This window comes from Lycorma delicatula, chromosome 1 (genome assembly GCF_047948215.1).
Source record: "Lycorma delicatula isolate Av1 chromosome 1, ASM4794821v1, whole genome shotgun sequence".
NCBI lineage: Eukaryota > Metazoa > Arthropoda > Insecta > Hemiptera > Fulgoridae > Lycorma > Lycorma delicatula.
This window is the reverse complement of record NC_134455.1, coordinates 31046840-31066473: the sequence shown is the minus strand read 5'-3', so window position 1 is coordinate 31066473 and position 19634 is coordinate 31046840. Positions and strand designations below refer to the sequence as shown.

General features: G+C 29.6%; 1 protein-coding gene across 1 annotated transcript in view; it reads left to right on the top strand.

Annotated features, from left to right (window-relative positions):
- The first annotated feature begins 9634 nt into the window (after window positions 1–9634).
- The window catches only part of LOC142318071 (trypsin-like), a 78611-nt gene continuing 68611 nt past the window's right edge, over window positions 9635–19634 (top strand). The window contains exon 1 of the mRNA XM_075354593.1: window positions 9635–9827. Coding sequence (XP_075210708.1) covers window positions 9771–9827 — 57 coding nt within the window. The 5' untranslated portion in view covers window positions 9635–9770. The remainder of the gene's footprint in view (window positions 9828–19634) is intronic.

Sequence of the window (19634 nt, the reverse complement as noted above, 5' to 3'; positions counted from 1 at the left end):
ACCACGCATGCGTCATCTACGAAAAACGACAGTACTACAAACATAAACAAAAATATAACTAAATTGCGGTTAATAATTGACTTACCCTCGTATCACAGTATCTATTTCAGCTTAGTGTATGTAAAAATACATAGGAAACCTATTAATTTCTCATTTCCTAATAAGCCTGTATGAGATACTCTTATTCTTAGAAATGGTGATGCCGTTTGGAATGCGTTTAAGTTCAGTGGTTATGAAACCAAATACACATATATGGATCATTTATTAGAAATAATTTTGTAGTCGTAGAACCTCTTTCAAAATTCACCATAGTACAGCCATGCCCAACATTTCTTTAACAGATTTTTATAGATAAATTTTGTAAAGAGTTTACATCAAGATGTAACAATATTATATCTTGAGGTGATGAATGATTACCTCCTAATTACAGTAAGATAAATTACAAAAATTTGTAAAGAAATATGAACCTTACTTAACCCATGATACGTTCTCTATTAATATTTTCCAAACGGGATGATTTGTTAATTGTTTACCTCTGAAATGTTTTTGAGAATAAAGCGACTACCTAAACCGAATGAAAATAGTGTATAATTAACTCTTATGGGACGTCAGATAAATTAACTAGTTCTAAAAACGACTAAACCAATTTAGACTAAATTAGTGATTTTTATTTTTTTCAAAAATGTCACTATATAATGTACTCACATGCTCTGTAAGCGTTATATTTTGTTTATGCATCGTCCATCACTTTAAAAATGCATCATGTGCTGCTAGTAATAGCACTCATATATCATTATCAAGTAAGCAAGCTTCATTTTTATGGAAAAACAATCTGGAGTATAATATTTTACGTATAATTTACAAACATAATTAAATGTTAGAAAATATAAACTCGTTCATTTTAGCGTATAAATTATAAACTTGTGATTTTATTACATTTTTAACTATTAAAAGTTAACCGTTCATTTTCATTTAGCATTCGCCATAAGTTAGACATGACTATTTGCTTTACACTAAGTTACCAGGTGAAAACTTTCCGCGTAGGCACAGACAGTTTAGAAAAATTGTTGTCGGGTTTTCGCAAGTAGTTCTTAACAGGATCTGCTGATACTAGGCGTACAGGAGTCGCGATGCGACGTTATGTTACAAATTCGAGGTGTAGAATTAGCAAATTTATTTGCATGTTTAAATACGGAGTATTTTTTAACTAGTCTAATTCAGGATTAATTACTTTGTATAAATCCTGATTATTCCCATAAGCACTTATATAAATAAATTACTATCCACCAGAATACATCAATACCTCCAGTAAGTTAAATAAGCATCATTAATGTTTTTTGAAGGTATAACACTGGAGATTCATTGCATTTTTTTGTGAAGTCTGTAGTTCATTTTATTCATATATAAACGTCACGAATTCTGGCTTAACTTTTACGCTGAATTCTATGTGAAATTTAAAACTGCAAGGTAAATAAAAAGTGAATAATTAGAGGGAAAATTATGATGATCATCACATCATTTTGTTGGTCTTTTAGTTAATTTGAGATCTAAACGATCATCATCGTGTCCAAGGTGTTGACATTTCTAAACATCTTTAGAGTACCATCTTGTAAACAACTATAAAGACAGAATTAAAATGCCAGATCTAACATTCCTACAACAAAATTTCAACCGTTACAGTACTCATAAATGTACTCGTCTCTAGTGTTAAAGAACTTGTATAGCAACCGAAAAGACAGAGAGTGATAACTTATTGTAATAGTTTCTTCCATTTTTTATAAGGAAGAGTGGCTCAATCTCGTTAGACCAGAATCGGAAGAATTAGAAAGCGGTGGAAAAACAAATAATCTAATGCAAATTGAAATACACGTAATATAATAAAATACAGAATCAAGTAAACAAACAGTTTTTGAATTACCGTAAAATTTATTCACACTTATATGAATTGTAAAATCTTTTATAATCTTATAAAAATATTAAAAGAATTATAACAGCGTTTCTCAAACTTTCAGTATTTGTGACCCAATCTTCAATCATAATTTTCATCGCATCCCCTCTCATAAATAAAAGTTTATGCAATAATAACGTATTTTGAGTATTTTGACGTTAAAGCTACATTATGACCTTAATTACAAACCTTACAAATTACCAAGAATAAGTAAATTTATTAATATTTGGCAATACCGATCTGCTGCGTTGACAAACCAGAATCTATGCCTCTCTATTGCACACCGTTTTAAGTTCACCATATCGGACATTCTCACAGCTTAGTGAGAGGTTCCTATTTGTCTCGAACATTCTGGAACGTCTACGCGACCGTCTGAGCAATTTATAAATGCTGCAACTTTCAATTCTAGCTAGTCTCAGTCGAGTCGATTCTTCTCTTGCTATCGAATCAATCGTGAATGAGTATGTTGTAATTTGTGTGTTAATTGCAATTCAAGGAATTAAATATTCACGACAGTAGATTTATACAGCATCATTGATAAATTTTTAAGTAGGCATAAGCAAGCATTAGACACGACACTGAAGCATCAAGTACACAGACGAGCGTGGTTTCGAAAATAAAATCAAGAAATTATTCTCAAGAATACTTAAATTTTGAATTTATCAGTGTTGAAGTAAATGAAGAGAAAGGCCCTTGGCCCTTGTATGTCACTTAATCAAAAATTCTGGCAGCAGACAGTATGAAACCTAATAAACTTAAACGACATTTGGAAACGCTACATAGTGAATACTTTAATAAGCTCCGAGAATTCTTCGAATTAAAATTAAAATCATATGAAAATAAACATTTTTTTAAAAAAATTTGTCTGTGAATGAAGAAACTTTACTTGCCTCTTACAAAGTTTTATATAAAATAGCCAGATGTAAAAAGCCTCACACCACTGGTGAAGTGCTTATTTTGCCAGCTGCAATTGAGATTGTAGAAACTATGTTTGAAGATAATTTTGGCTGTTCATACCTTAAATAATTGCTTTTCTACCTCTAACAAATGATACTGTTACCCGTTGAATTGGTAATATAGCTGAAGATGAACAGCATCAGCTTTTCGGTAAGTTGCGGGACAAATTGTTTTCAGTTCAGCTTGATGATGCAACAGATAACAATAACGATGCTCATTTCATTGCCTATGTTCGATTTTGTAATGGTATGTCAGCAGGAGAAGAACTACTTTTCTGAAAACCAATAGAACTGAAAACAACAGCACTCGTATTATTTGCTATCTTAAATAATTTTATAAACAGGCAAACATAGAGTGGAAAGATTGCGTCGGAATATGCACCGACGGTGCTCGTTCAATGTCTGGAATTTCCAAAATAAACAAGCACTTGTGAAACAAAATAGCAGTATATCTGGACACATTACATGATTCACAGAGAAGCTCTGGCTTCCAAAGAAATGAGTCCTGACCCGAATATTCTGCTAACGACGGTTGTAACCGTTGTAAATTATATAAAAATGAGACCCCTAAACTAATTAATCTTTTCTACTCTTTGTAAAGACATTGGTGCATTACATTATATGGATGCATTACAGCAGTAGTTTAAAGCAAAAAAACTAGAAATGTTCACAAATGTGGATGAATGTAGTAAAACTTACAAGGCTGAAGAACAACACGTGAAAATTGTTTTTATAACCATTGAAAATCATTTAGTCATGCCGGCAAAGAATTTTAAGAAGTATTTTCTTGCTGACGACGACTTGGTAGCAATTTACGAGTGGGTTAGGGATCCATTTCAAAATACTCCCGAAGGACTCTCAACTGCCGAAGAAGAAATTTTTATAGACTTCCCGGCAGTAGTAGGAAATAGGGCTACTGCATTAACTTCCGGTCCGCCATCATGGATCACCCACCTTGATGACGTCACTTCCTGTTCCCCTTAACCTAACCTAACCGAACTTTTTTCTGCCTTCTTGAAATTTCCGTTTTTCCCTGTGGAAGATTTGCTCTTCCCTCGTACTGTTAGAGCAGGGATTTGAAATCACACAAGGCTGCGTTTAACTATTAATTATTTATTTCAAAGGTTGGTTGCACATCAACTGTTGTGTTCTTATGCTATGACGTGTGACGTCACAGATGAGCGATAGAATTAAATAAATAATATTTAAAGCGAAAAAAGTAATTTTTTTTAAATGGTGTGGCTCGGTTTCGAACCGGTTGACTACGAGATGCGGCTGACTGACGCCTTAAAACAATCGGTTGCAGCAGCTCCCTGATATGTTGAGGGAAATTTGTTCTACATAATTCGCGCGCGAGAAATTACTTTTAGTACCTAATGCCATCTTGTAACGTCACAATTCTTTCTTCATTTAAAATAAAAAATATGGAATATTAATTCTACCTTTTTTTTACAAACAAATTCTTTCTTCATTTTATACGCACACACACACACACACACACACATATATATATATATATATAAGTGTGTGGGTGTGGATGTGTGTGTGTGTTTGTATGTAAATAACTGTAAAACCTACTACGCAAGTGCGCAGCCATTTGGTTACAACCAAGTTAAAATAAAGAAATTCTTTAAGAAAAATATATCACACAGAGTTGCCAACCCAATTATTTTTTTAAAGATTAAATATTTCGTAACGTTAAAAGAATACATGTAAATACATGTAAAAATAAATTAGGGACGTACGACAATTCTAGTTGTCTTGACGTTGCACAGTGAGTCATCACCGAGTTTCCTCGCTCGCGTCGAGACTTGTAAACCAGGAGACGATGTACGCACAGACGTACGCGTACGTGCATCCACGGAACGACGAATGTTTACAATACGAGGTTAGGCGCGCGAGTAATGAACACGGCCTAAGCCGTTCATTATGGGTGCTCGAGCATCATTTTTTGAAACGCCGATACAATCGTGCGCGCAAAAATTGCCACTCCCTAGTGACCAATCACAGCCTCGGATTCAAAGCGGCGCATACGCACTAGCTGGTCCGTTACAGCTTTGCAATACATTTATTTAATAAAACAAATATTATCCCTAAGTCTGAGTGTGTAATTATTTGATATACCAGAGTGTATTTTATTTTGCTTTCCTTTCAGTAAATTATAATAATAATATAATATTTATTATTATAATAATATATAATTATTATATTTATACGTTTTTTAATAATATTTTCTTTTCGATATGCTCGCGCCCCCTATTTAGTGTTATCAGGGCCCCTTAGCGGAAGCGCCCCAAAGGTTGAGAAAAACTAAATTATGGTATTTAATAAAACATCACAATTAAATTGGAGATATTATAATGGAAATTATTAGTTTACATTTAAAATTATTTTTACATTATCTTTTTAATTATTATTTTTATTAATTAGTACTAATACTAATTATTAACATTTTTTTTCTTTAATTTAAAAGATTAACTGATTATGAAAAGAAATATCTCTTGCGCAGTTCTGCGCAAGAAGACCGACTTTATTTCCAACTACCTCCCTGCTTTGCAGTCAGAAATGCACTGATTTTCAGAGTACCATGTACTTCATACGTTCTATTAACTAGTAGATCCGACTAACTAGAACACACTCTAGCATCTAGTTTCAAACTCACTCACCACCATGACTCACAGCAAAAGCGCGTATGAAAAATACACTACTATACGGTCAACATAAACCCAAATTGAGGTTATGTTGACTGCTGTCGATCTTAAATTGAGAGTAACTCAAGAACAATTCAATCAATATTCTTCAAATTTTCACCTGTAAAACTTCAGATATACTACTATAGCATATTTAAATTTTGATCAAATCAACCCAGTAGTTTTGGAGATTTTGGAGCAACAAATTTTGTACATATGTTTATATACTATATATGCAGTATAAGGAAATATGTCGTATTAATACATGAAATACAACATATTTCCTTATGCTGCATATATATATTATGCAGTATACATATATTTACTTATACGACATAGTAGAGAAAACAATTATAAATTTATAACGGTAGTTCATTTTAACTGAATGATATTTTTGTACTCCTCATATTCCAAAACAAAGAAAATTCAATTTCACCCAATAATCCCACCGTGCAACAGAAACTTAATACGTTTCTTTTCTTCAAAAGTTTGTAAAAAGTGAATCTAAATTAATAAGTTCTCGTAAATTAAATTGAATATATATATGTATACATTTGTGTGTGTTTGGGTATGTGTGTGAGCGCGCGCGTTTGTTTAGAAATATATATTTGTGTAATTAAAAGGTCATCCAATATTTCAGCAGTTTCAACAATTTTTCAAAAACAGCAGCAATTTTTCAACAAAAAAAAATATTTCAGCAGTGAGTTCTTAACATCATAAAAGAAAAAGCTTCTTATAAACGTAAATTTTCCTGAAAGTAATTTTTTTATCAGTCGGTTTATAAATAGAAATGTATAAATAAAATTCTATATTGAATTTTTTAAAACAAATTTATATCTTCAGAACGGATCAGGTTATTTAAAGAAATTTTTTGGTTCTTCTGAAACTAATGTTATTTATATAATAAGAATGAAATTTTATGTTGAAAAAGTTCAAAAGGGCGACCGTATTTAATTTTTCCCTCCACGATAGCTTAAGAACCACTATTGTTAGGAAACAATTATTTATTAGCTAAACTTTTATAAAGATTTCATTGTAAAGAAATAATATATTGGTTCAAGTTAGGTTTCAGACACGCGAGTTATAATAAAAAATTTTGCGGTGAGTCATGCTTAGAATCACAAAATAATTTCATGCTAGTTTCCACTATTTTCCACTACATTACGGCAGTAGTATTATCACTCAAACAATTGATACTATTTAACTAAATTAGTAACTTTAAAAACTAATTAGTATTATTAAGACAGAGTCTGCAAAAAACATGGGTCGGGCCAACGGATGGGGAAAATGTCATTTAACCAATCCCGTACAGAGTTATGTCAGTGAGGAGGGGCACCAAATAAAATTTTCTGGTCCACTTTGCAGTTGAAGAAAGAGCCATGTACCCAGCATATCCAAATAAGCAACTCCTGTTATGATTGCATCAACGAAAAGAACGGTCCTTATACTCGCCGTCGGTATATCGCTCAGGAAACATTTAATTTTGAGGAGTCCCTTCGCACTGTAAGAGTTCATGGGGATTTTTTTGATCCTCAGTTACGGATATTATGTATGTTAATTTCTCCCTTAAATTGAGGTGTGGGTTCATCACCAAACACAGTACGATCAGGAAGGAAATCTTCGTGCTTGCAACGTTTCGTTAGCGAAATTAATTTCATAATTAATCACCCTGCAATTTTAGAATATAAAATAAAATGAAAGATATCTAACCAGCCAAAATAGTGGAATTAGTATAAATTATTCTTATTCAGAGTTGAATATTATTTTTAGAACAAACATTAGTACTATAACGCATTAATATGCTATTGCTCTTACAATTGGATAGAATGAATATGTGTAGGTTATTCAATTATTTAATGGAATATAAGACGATTCCAAAGAAACTAATGTCATATTACAAAGGTCAGAGTAAAAATGAACTTCAAGAATATGTACGGAAGAAGAGATGCAAATCCCACTTCAGAGTAAGAACAAAAAAACATAGGAATTATAAAGATTACTCATAATTTAAAATATAGACTAAATTTTTCTTTTTACATTACGAAATATTTCTCAGAAACCTTTGCTGAAAATATTTGATTTTTATACTATGATGAAGTTTTGAATTATGATGTTACATTTAATTCTTAAGGTAAGGAAAACCCTATTTTTTGTATTTATTAACCTTCCAGAGTGGTTGTATTAAGTAAGATTTGAATTTCGTAGTGATTTTTTAAAAATAATTACCTTTTATTCAATGGTAAAAATTGTTTATAAATCCATTTGATATTATTTGAAGATCCAGGTCTTCATAAGGAGTTGATCACAACTAAACGTGTTAGAAATAAAAGAAAACTAATTGAAAAAAAAAATAATCGGTCGCCCAACATATATAGCAAATCAACATGGTTATTCTAACTCCCATTATTAACTTTAAGCACTTCAAAATAGTTATACAATAATAAATGTTGGAGAGATTATTCTTAGAAAAATTAACAATTTTAGAGGTCAGCGAAAGAAATTTCTATAAATTACATGAATTCGTAACTCAGAAACATGATTACAAAGCGTGATAAAGCAGAATTGTTAACTCCATGAATTAAACGGCATGATGTTTGATTTAATATTAACAAAAATATAAATCAGTAAAATATTCCAATAAAATAAAAAATAATTTAGACTTTATTAATTAGAATTATTTTAAGACTAAATTATCCTTAGATAGATATAAGGATCGAGATAAAAACAATATCGTTAAAAGAGATTGACAGGGTAGGATGCGAATTCAAAATAGGAAGTTTAATGAACACAATCTATTAGCCAATAAACAGGTTATGGGAATTTTTTATAATAAAATAGGGAAATGAACTCAAAAGATGTTGTATGTCAAGTTCATATCTTGATAGAATCACTTTATGAGTAAAAAGAGAAATCGATTCTGCGAAAATTATTGTTGCTGTTACGATACAGGATCAACAATTTGAGTCAAGATAAAGTAATTTTTTTTATGCGACTTTCTATTATTTAGGTACAGTTTTTTGACAACATATTTACTTCAAGTATGTTTTTCATCGATGAAACGTTTTCCTGAAAGGTGATAGAATCAAACTTTCGCAAATACTAGTTCACTAGGTAAAAATAACTTCACTGCTGTAAAAGATGATCAATTAAATCGCCTCAGTAACATAGATTTACCACTTATACAAAAAAAAAGTAATCCAGTTTCAGCTTTTGAATTTTAAATTATTACTTATAATTAAATATTTTAAGTAGAACAACAAAATGTGAAGCTTTCAAGAAATGACCCCCGACAGAACATTACCTAGGGATACAAAAAAAATACTGAGAAGGTCTTCTGCTCGTAAAACTCTTCATGAGTAGATAAGTGCAAAAGAATAATCGAATTCTTAATTAAATTGAAAATCTATTATTTTTTTTTTAATATATATTTTTATTGCTGTTTATGATTGTTCATAATTTTAAATATACTGCAAATGTGATATTAGCAAAATTCGGTAATTTCAGTTTTATGTCTTTATTAAGCTAATGCAGTTAGCTAGTGTAGATACATGTATATTAATGATGTATATAGCTAATATTTTTATTAAAAAATTAAATAAAAATTACTTATCTGCACGTTTAAAACAAACACCCTTAGTTAGAAAATTTTCTTTTTTCACTGATTTCCTCCTTGACATTAAAAGGATTAAGTCGTTCTAAAGAAAAATATTTCGTTATGCTAGAAAATTTTATATTTTATTTTTACTCTGAATCGGGTATGTGAATCAGATACCTAGCGACCTGTGATAAACAAAACATCTCCGAACACATCCTTCTCTATATGATGAATGTTTATAACGTTTAGCTACATAGGTATAACGATAGCGCTAAGTGAAGTTATAAACTGATGAAAAGGTTACTCTCGGTCAGAAGAAACGAGAATAACCAACAAGGAAGAAGTGCTGCAGAGGCGGACTGGCCATTAGCAATTTTACCGTTACACGGCATCTACCAACAGAAGCTGAGGCTCGCACCTCCACCTCTTCATTCGCGCGATTATTTCGGTTGCAAGTGAAACTTAGTGCCCCAGTGACCCAGCCGACTTATACGACCTAGTATAAATAGCTATCTTTAATCAGCAAGACCTAGTCAACGGAATTGAAGGTGCTATATCAACCCCGCAAGTGAGTGATAGAGATGATTTTGTTTATTTTACTACTTTCAGCGTCAACTATAGGTTTTAGTAATGAACAAGTGAGTAAAATATTGAGATTTACTAAATTTGATAAGAATTATTTATTTTTATAACGATACAGGTTAGAATGCGTATTTATTTACTAAGTTTCTCGTGCAGATATTTATAAAATTAATTTATATAACATTCTGAATATTGGAAATTTTATGAATTAGATTATTTTATGTGACGTAGAAAAATAAATAAAATATATAATGTTGTAAAATTTCATTTTCAAAACAAAACATATAACTTGATCAAAGCTCAATCGTAGTTAATAATACCTTAAATATTCAATTTAAATAATAAGAAATGTTAAAGAAATAAGGATTCTACCATTAAAAAGCTTAGCTGCAATATTTAAGTAAATATTGTTTACGTTGTAACATCTCATCAATATTTTACTTAGTATCACCAACAAAATTTAAGCATCATCAAAATATGTAATATTTTAATGATTTTTTTTTTTTTTTTTATAAATTATCGATAAATGAGCTTTGTAATAATTTAATATTAATAACTTATACTAAAATATAAATTTATTTGGATTATCCATTATCACCATTTGGACAACTATTTGCGTAAGTTTAGTTTTAACAGTACTAAATTTTTTTACTATATATATTACGTTTTACATTTTATAACTAGAGATAATCTTACTTTAGCCACAATATTTTTAAATTCCACTTTGAAAACAACCTACGGTTAAGATATAAATACTATCACAGCTAACCTACGCGTAGATAATAGTCATAACAAGTTTACATTCAATAAGTTTAATGAACTACGAATATGAGAAAAGATTAAGACTTCAAAAAAAATAGCGTAACTTTTACTTCAAACTTATAAAATTTTAAATTACAATCACCGTGCCTAAATCAACCAACACAAGAATAGAAAATAAATTCATAATAAAAGATTGCATAACAATGTAGATAGCCTGCTTTAAATAGGTACAAAGTAAAAGCTCGTGGTAAACGTCTATCGTCATCGCAAAATCAGCCGACTAAGTTGAGAGTTCTAAGATTTGAGCCCTTGTAAAGGCAGTTGCGTTTTATATGAATTTGAATGACTGTGGATAACAGTGATGGTGGTTGGAATTCAATTAATCATACGTCTCAGGAGTGGTTGACCCGAGTCTGTTCCAAACTACATATTTACCGGTACATTTACACTTAGACTGCTGTTACATCAGGCCTCCCAAGCCGGTAATTAAATTTGCCTATACACACACACATCCAGACCCGGCGGTAGCTAGAAAGCTGGTTGGAGAAAAGAATCAAAGGTAAAAGCTACTTGCACGGCATATTAACGTTTTGTAAACATTCCAAAAATATAAAAATTAGATAAGGTTAATGAAAAGTAATTTCGTTTAATAATAGGACCGTGATGAGTTGAGTTAGCGGGTAAATAATAGGATCTTCTCATTGAGTCGCTTAGTTAGCAGCTTATTTCATATTTGGCACTCTTACATCGTAAGTTTCGGTAGAAGGTTTTATTATTTTAAAGTAAAGTTATGAAAAGTATACAACCAACCGAGAAATTTGTAATTACACTAAGGTTAAATGTATATAATTTACTAGCACGCTTGACCAGCACTTGATCCATAGCTGTCCATTTCATAAACGTAGGGAGATTTTATGGGTTGATTTCGATTAAACATTTATATGTGTATGTTTGTCAGAAGAGTCAGAAAACCACTACTAATATTGACTCTATGCTTCTTAACGAAAAATAAAATATTGATAGAGTTTCTGGTAGAAGATACACACTTCTTTGCCAAGACTTAGTGTACCGCAAGGTTAAGGTTACGGTTTTCTCGCTAGTAGCACGAAAAAACCAACGATTAAACGAATGTATTTTATAACATCAGCCCAGACTTACGGATACCCTTGAATGAACTAATCGTGATTACATCCTTGAATGAAACGACGAACGGATAAGTACAGTTTAGAATATGCGATTCAAAATTCAGTTAAAATTCTGATATAGCCTTAACAATCTGAACATCTTAAAAATCCAATCAATACATCGTTTTTCTCTAACGGAAATTTAAAAATAATAAATACATATAATATTTTTGTTTTAAGAAATCTGCTTTTATTTACAATGCGCTGAAAAGTAAAAAAAAATCTAGTCTAAAATTATGTTAAATTATGGGCAAAAAATTAAAACAAGGAGCCATTCTCACAAGTACTTACAAAACTTTAATCTTTTTTTTTTTAAATTATAACGGTTTCAAATATTGTTTTTCGACGATGCTTGTTCAACAATTACTAAGGCCATTTCTAACGATATCTGAGTTTCAATATTTATTCACATAACACCAACATTATTTTGATAAACAAATGGAGAAAAACAAACTTATTACTCTTTAACGTATTTGTCTGAAGGTCTTTAAAAATATGTTTTTCTCTATATATTTTTTCTGCAATTTCTTTTTGAAAAATATGTTATTTATATGAGTACCTATTGTAAATGCTTCAACAGTTCTTATGAATTAACATCAACAATTTACTATTTTTTTTTTTTTTTTTTTAACGTACTATATAGTAAAATTTTATTTGATTTCTTTTTCATGTTATCAATTAAATTATCTCAATAATAATCGATTATCATATTTTCACAAAGAGTGAACTTACAAATGAACTGGATAATGGGAAATTGGTGAAAAATTGTTTTCAAAATGCCATCTAGAAAGACCAGTATAATTTAAAACATAAAAAAATTATGGCAACCTGTAATTCTCATATTATTTGAATACGTCCGACAGCGACATTGATAATATGAATCATTAATTATACGAAATTAGACTATAGATATAACTTTCTTAATAATCTATAACTGTTCTACCTAATACTTACACTTAAAATGCAAATTTAAATTGATCAAAATAAAATTATGCAGCAATGTATTAAATCTATAAAGTTAAAAAATAAATTAAAGTAATCATTATGAATTAATATTATTCAAATATAGAATAACTAATATTAAAAGTGATTTGTAGAAAGTGCATTTTAGTAGAATTTTACAACTATAATTAAAAAAGACTCTTTCCATTTACGTACAACAGTACGGTGTATTTCATTCGCTTATGGTACGGAGTAGAAAATCACTCTTTTAATTGGTCGTATGCGTAAAACGTTTACCTTAGTTTTAGGTAATGGATAAGTTACGTCTGTTTTGAATGTAGGTAAGATGCCATTAAGTTTTTTTTGTGAAACTTAAAACTATAAAAGTAAATAAACAGTTAAATATAAAACTAATGTACACGTAATTGAAGAATTTCAATTATATTAATATCCTTTGATCAAATAATTATTTGATACGTAATTAATATTAACGTTACAATTAACAAACAATAAAAAAGCTATGTAGGTAAAAATATTGAATTTAAGGTTATAAAACTTTATCACAGTTTAATATGTATTTTTTTTTTTTATAAGTATTAATGCACGTATTTGCCGATAATTAATAAATACTTACAACGAACCAGAGATATTGAGTTCAAGTTGTAACAAGAAACGATACTTTAATTAAAGAAAACCTATTGTTTATAGATTATCGCTGAATGAAATGAAAGATATATAGAAACAATAAATAAAGAAGGTGATACATCAATACTATGTTTAATGAATAGAAATCAGACCGTGATTTAATGAACAGTTACATTACGATCGATCACAACATTAACTCTCACTGGTAATAGAAGAGGCAATTTGTCGTTTGATGATAATTTACGGTAACAGTGTATGACCTAAATAAATTTAACTATCGGTTTTAATAGTTTAATCATTCCTTTAAGAGAAAGTAACATTGTCATAGTTTTAAATCTCAAAATAACGTTTTATTTCTCGGTGGAAAATTTAAAGAAATTCGCAGTTTCGCAGTTTTGCGTAAGAAGAACCGACTTTTCGTTATTTGAAAATATATAATATGAAGTTACATATTTTCTAACTTGCCCCGTTCAAATTATTTCGACCTTAAATTGAGCGTAACTGAAGAAGAACTCAACCAATCTTCATCAAATTTTCAAATGCACAACTACAGACAAATTTCTAAAGAATATCAGACAAATTTCAGAGAAATTGATTTAATATTTTATTAAATAAACATATTTTCTAAATCCTAAAGCATTACAATCACATATCATTCATGGATAAACTAATTGTAAATAATAATTACATTAACTATAACTTACATTATTAATAGATTGTCAAAGGATAATTCAAAGGATTACGAATAAAAAAATGTAATTTTTATTTCCTTGTACAAAGTAAAGGAAGTATTGTAATCGCGAAAAATTTTGGTTTCCAGATTTCAACGGAAATATCCATCTTGCCATCCTGAATCCATTTTGACTAGATTCGGCGTTACGTAGCCGAGATGTATATGTATGTACATACTTACATACATATATATGATGTATACGTACGTATATATCTCGCATAAGTTTAAAACGATTAGCCGTAGGATGTTGAAATTTTTGAATTAGGACTGTTGTAACATCTGGTTGTGCGTCTACCTTTTTGATTGTAATCGACTGAACCAAAAGTGTCCAAAAAAGCCCAAAATCTAAAAAGATTTGCATTTTGGACTTTTTCTTAACTGCAGTAATAATCCCTCATTGAGAGCTTTTCAAGATATATCATGGTACTTATTTTCATTGGTTCCAGAGTTATAACCAAATAAAATTTTAATTAATGAGTATTTATTTGGATCTTAAGGGAAGGCACATCGGTTCGAATCAGACTTCATCTCCTTTTTTTAATTTAAATATATTGATTTATTAATAATTATTAATTTCTTATTGTAAAAAAAATTTACGATGAATAATAATTCATTAACAAAAAAAAAATTTCAGACTTTTTAATGAAATAAAATTTTATGTACTTTTCATTTAAAAAAAAAGAAAAGTGTAATGTAATTTTAATAGGCGTACAAGAAAGTCGTGTGTTGTCCACATGCGATTTTTTATTTTCAGTTGGTTTTTTTTTTCAAATGATTGTATAGCAACAGCTGATAAAAGTATAATTTCACAATAAAGAAAACATAGAAACATAAAATTAAATGTTAAAATGAAAATTATAGTAGAAAAATTAAATCAGAAGTATAAAAACAAAAATTCAAATCACAAAAACAATTGTTATAATATCAGTTTAAAATATCAAACATAAATATTTAAAATTAAAATCAATATTTCAATAATTCCAGGAAAATCAAGAAAGGTTTAAACAAATTTATTGATTAGTTCCTTTTTATGAAGAGGTAGAATCTAGCAGTCTTTATAACTATATGGAGAATTTTTTTAAATTGCAATATGTAGGTAAAAATTTTAAGTGGTATTAAAAAATATTTATATTGAACCTGTTTCATAAGTTTTTATTAATATTGTGAAAAGTAAATATTTTTTAATACAGTGAAATTTTTCATCATAATATTACAGAGAAAGGACTGTTAAAATTTTTAACTTGTTTATACACACATAAGGGAAGGTTAATGACTCATTTTCATAGTTGAGATGTGAATACGTGTGTCCAAAAACCATACTTTCTGAGTCTAAAAACTTGATAAAACAGCAAATACAGACAATAATTTAAATTAATTACATTAATGTAATTAATTTATGAATTATTTTATTTTTTGAAGTGCTAATGAATACATTAAACAGTTAATTTATATATATTAACTTGCATAATTTTTTTATTAAAATAACATGTTTTATATTTATTCTACTCCCTAACAATTTTTAAAATCGTTATGGTATACTTCTTAGCAGGTTTGAAATCTTTCCTGTTTAAGTTTAGGTCGTAGATTGTAAAGATCAGTTATAAAAAGGGTGACGGTCACAACAAAACATTACTCAGGTTCTGAAGATCATTCAACTCATCTAAGTTATTTTCATAAATCTAATTGTTCATTAAAAATTACTTAGACTGATAATTTTTCTTTGTGTTAATGAGGCAAGATCATATATTCATGAAATAAGTTTTTCTATTACCCGTTTCGGAAATATTTAATTACTTCTAGGTCAAATACAGCTTGATCTTATGATTGAAATGAAAGGCGTTTGTGTTGTACTTAAGTTTGTAAATATTTTTCCCAAATCAGAACCAAATTCCTTTTACTTGCAAGTTTTTTGTTCAATTTGAGCTTCTTGAATGTATTTTATAAAATTATTTGGTAAATATAACAACCGTGTAAATAGTGTCGATAGTCTTATGAAATAACCTTTTCTTGTTTGTTAGAGTCCCTCCATTTGTGTAGGTCCTTTCTAAAATAATTTCAGTTCAATTTCAACATTTTAATGGGTGCAGAAATTTTTTTTCCGCTATAAGATGGAATAATGAAGTCCGGGGAGGAATTCTTTCTCTCCTGTATCAACGATTTCTATTAGCATTTAACGAATTCCTTCAAAAGATTATATTGTTTACTAGCGATAGATTATTGTATGAAAAATAAAGCATTTTAAGAGTGGTCAGTTAATGATTCTTGATACTTATAACTTCTTAAATTTTTTTACATTTTTTTCAGCAGTTTATTGTTGTTATGAGACCCCCAATTCTTTTCAGAATCAATAATCAGTTCTTTTGAATACTTCCCGGTCAATTTAAAAAAACATTACTTAAAACAAATTACAGCATGAACTAACATCATTTCATATTTGTTCAGAGATCTTCATTTATTTTGCTGCAGTAATATTTAAAGGGAATAACGCAGTCATAAGTGTTTTTTTCTGTTTCATATTTAATTGACTATTCCGTTATTTTTATAATGATTTTCATTACGATAGGTGAGCAAATAAAACAAGCCAAATCATTAATTTTTTTATTTTTATTTATGTTGTAAAAAAGAACTTTCACTATAAACTGGCACCTTATTTATTCCCATTAACTTAAACAAAATTTATGCCTGAGCACTAGAAACTAAAGGGGGTCACTATTTCAATTCACACATTCTTCAAGTCGAGTTTTAGTATTTTCCATTACACGACGCGACGTAACGTATGTACTATTTTATTACGTAAATTCATGACGATTTCTTTTTAAGTTCTCAAGAAAAGGGATATCGTTGCGTTAGAAGGTAACGTGATCTACAAAACAATCTTACTTGATTGCCTAGCTGTTTGAATGGATACCTTTGAAACATAGTGTCTGGGTTGATTCACGTTTCTCTATCATTTCATGAAGCAAAAGTTTTGCAATTTTTCGGAAAAATCAGTCTAACATGATTGCAACAACATTCTCATCAGTGTTTTCGAAGAACTATGCATCAATTATGCCAGAGGATGCTATTGTACATAATACAATAACTTTAGTGATGTGCAGTCATTGAATTTCCTGAGGTTTATTTGTTGCCCGGTACCAGAAGTATTGTTTGTTTACATACCTACATAAATGAAAACTGATTCATCACTTCTTCATCGAAATATTGTAAACCCGTTAACGTTTATAAGATTAAAAATATGGCAATAAAAAGTAATATGATTAACTCGTTCAGTGTCATTTTGCAGCTGCATTTCTTTAATTTGTATGTGCACGTGTAAATTCTTATGAAAATTCTTCTAACTCTGCTATTCTATAAGTCGACTGAAACTAAATGACGATGGGCAAAAATATGAGACTTCATACAATTGCAATTCTTACAAGTGTATAGTTTAAGTGTACATTCCTCAATTTATCAGCTTATTGTTGAACACTGAACCAGTTTCTTCAAAATTATGCTCACAGATTTTAGTAGATGAGCTGAAGGCAGATCAACATGCCCATGGATACTGAAGAAGTGACAAAATAAATTTTAAGCAGCCGTTAAACTATAGCCGTTTCTGTAGAAAAAACGCATGCTGTTCAAAGGCAAACAGTTATTGTAACTAAATTCTGAAAAATAAGTATGCATTGTACCCGAATAATACCTGAAAAATCTATCTTTATACTCGGCCGTTTCAATACCTTACCCGTTATATACTAAAAGAAATGAAATACGATAAAAATATTATAATCAACTGAGTTGAATAATTTGAGAAAACAAACGCTTTTGCAATGTGATATGTTAGGTGTGCACAATTTTTTTTATAACTTTACCCAAAATACATACAATTTACAATTTTTGCGTAACCGGTGCTAGGAGTACAATTCATTCTTAAAGAGAACCATACAGAAAAATTTCTCTTCGGATAGAAATTGTAGCTCATATTTATTATTATCTTGCTAAAAATAATATTTTTTTACGGAGCAATTGTAATTTTTTAAGAGTTTTCTCTTGCTGTTTCGAGCTGCACAAGAACATTTTTTACTTACTAATCAGTATGTCTTTTGTAAACTGCCAACTGATTATTAAAATTTAAAATCTGATTTGTAAACTGTGATTATGAACGAGTATGTGTTATTAAAATTTTTCCCTTCATAGGATGCTTTGTTAAATCTTTCCACTACTTTAAGAATGTAACCTGGAAATACGGAAAATTTTTATCCAGCATTACCTTCTTATAAATGGTGAAAGAGGAATCCTAAAAAACATTACAAAAGAATTTCATAGTTAGTGTATGTTCCTCAATTTAGTTTCTATTCAACAGGAGTTACGGAACCACACAGTCCGAGTTTACCATACTCTGTCATAATGAGAAGGTTAAAACAGAAAACGCAAAAGACATTTCTTATAATGTAGCTGTTTTAGGAGTTATTATTCAAAGTTATCATGCGTACGTCTACTAATACCCTTTAGGAATAAATTTAGGACAGCCTATTTTCAGGTTTCTATATATTCAGGGAAACGGGAGGATTTATGACGAATGAATAAAACAGTGTTCTCCTTTGTACATACAATCTATATAAGAAAAATATTTCATTATTTTATGTTAAATACCATGTTTTATTACTTTTTATTATACGATGAACAAAAAGAGGATCGTTTTAAATCTCATTTAATAGTATTCACACCGTTATTAATCATTTAGTAATCTATTGCAATATACTGTAATATTTCAAAGTAACGCGTTACAAATCTTTGTTACTATTTTTTGTTTTTTTATTTTTGTTTTATGAGCATGGACTTTTAATAGTTTAAAAGATAATTAAATCACAAGTAGGATTGTAAAATGTAAGGTTGCATATTTTAATTAAAACACAAAAATTAAACATAACATGAAATATTTAACACAAAACCGGCCTCCGCGGTGCGAGTGGTAGCGTTTTGGCCTTTCATCCGATGGTCCCGGGTTCGAATCCCGGTCAGACATGGCATTTTTCATACACTAAAAACATTCTATTTCCATATCCCACACACAAGCTTTAAGCTTTAAGCTTATGTGGCGATATCATTAAGCAAAAAAGAAAAGCGCACACATAACAATTACAGGCACATAAATATAAAAATGCAAAAAACTAATGCATTAAAACCTTCACATAGAGGATTTTTTAGTATGAGTAAACATAACTCATATCAAATTTGTAAATCGTTATTAATCCGGTGGCATCTAGGTTAGCAACTATTTTTTCTTCTTTACCATTTTCTAAGTTAGCAGCAGTATTGTTTCTTAGTTGATGTTTTTATATACTGTAGATTCTTAATATTAAGTATTTATCACATATACTGTAAACTGGTCTTTCTTCGCAAGTTAACAAATATGGATTTATTATTCGTATGTGACCGATTCTGAGTCTGATAAACGCTATATATATTCTCAGCAAGTCAGTTTCGCATCGCTCTTCCATTTATATGGAATGGTTTTAATTGCATTTAATTTCGTATTTAGTTTCCTCCATTCGTTACTTCAAGTGCTTCTGATAGTATTGTTAGGTGCCACCCGTATAACATTTTAACATCTGCCA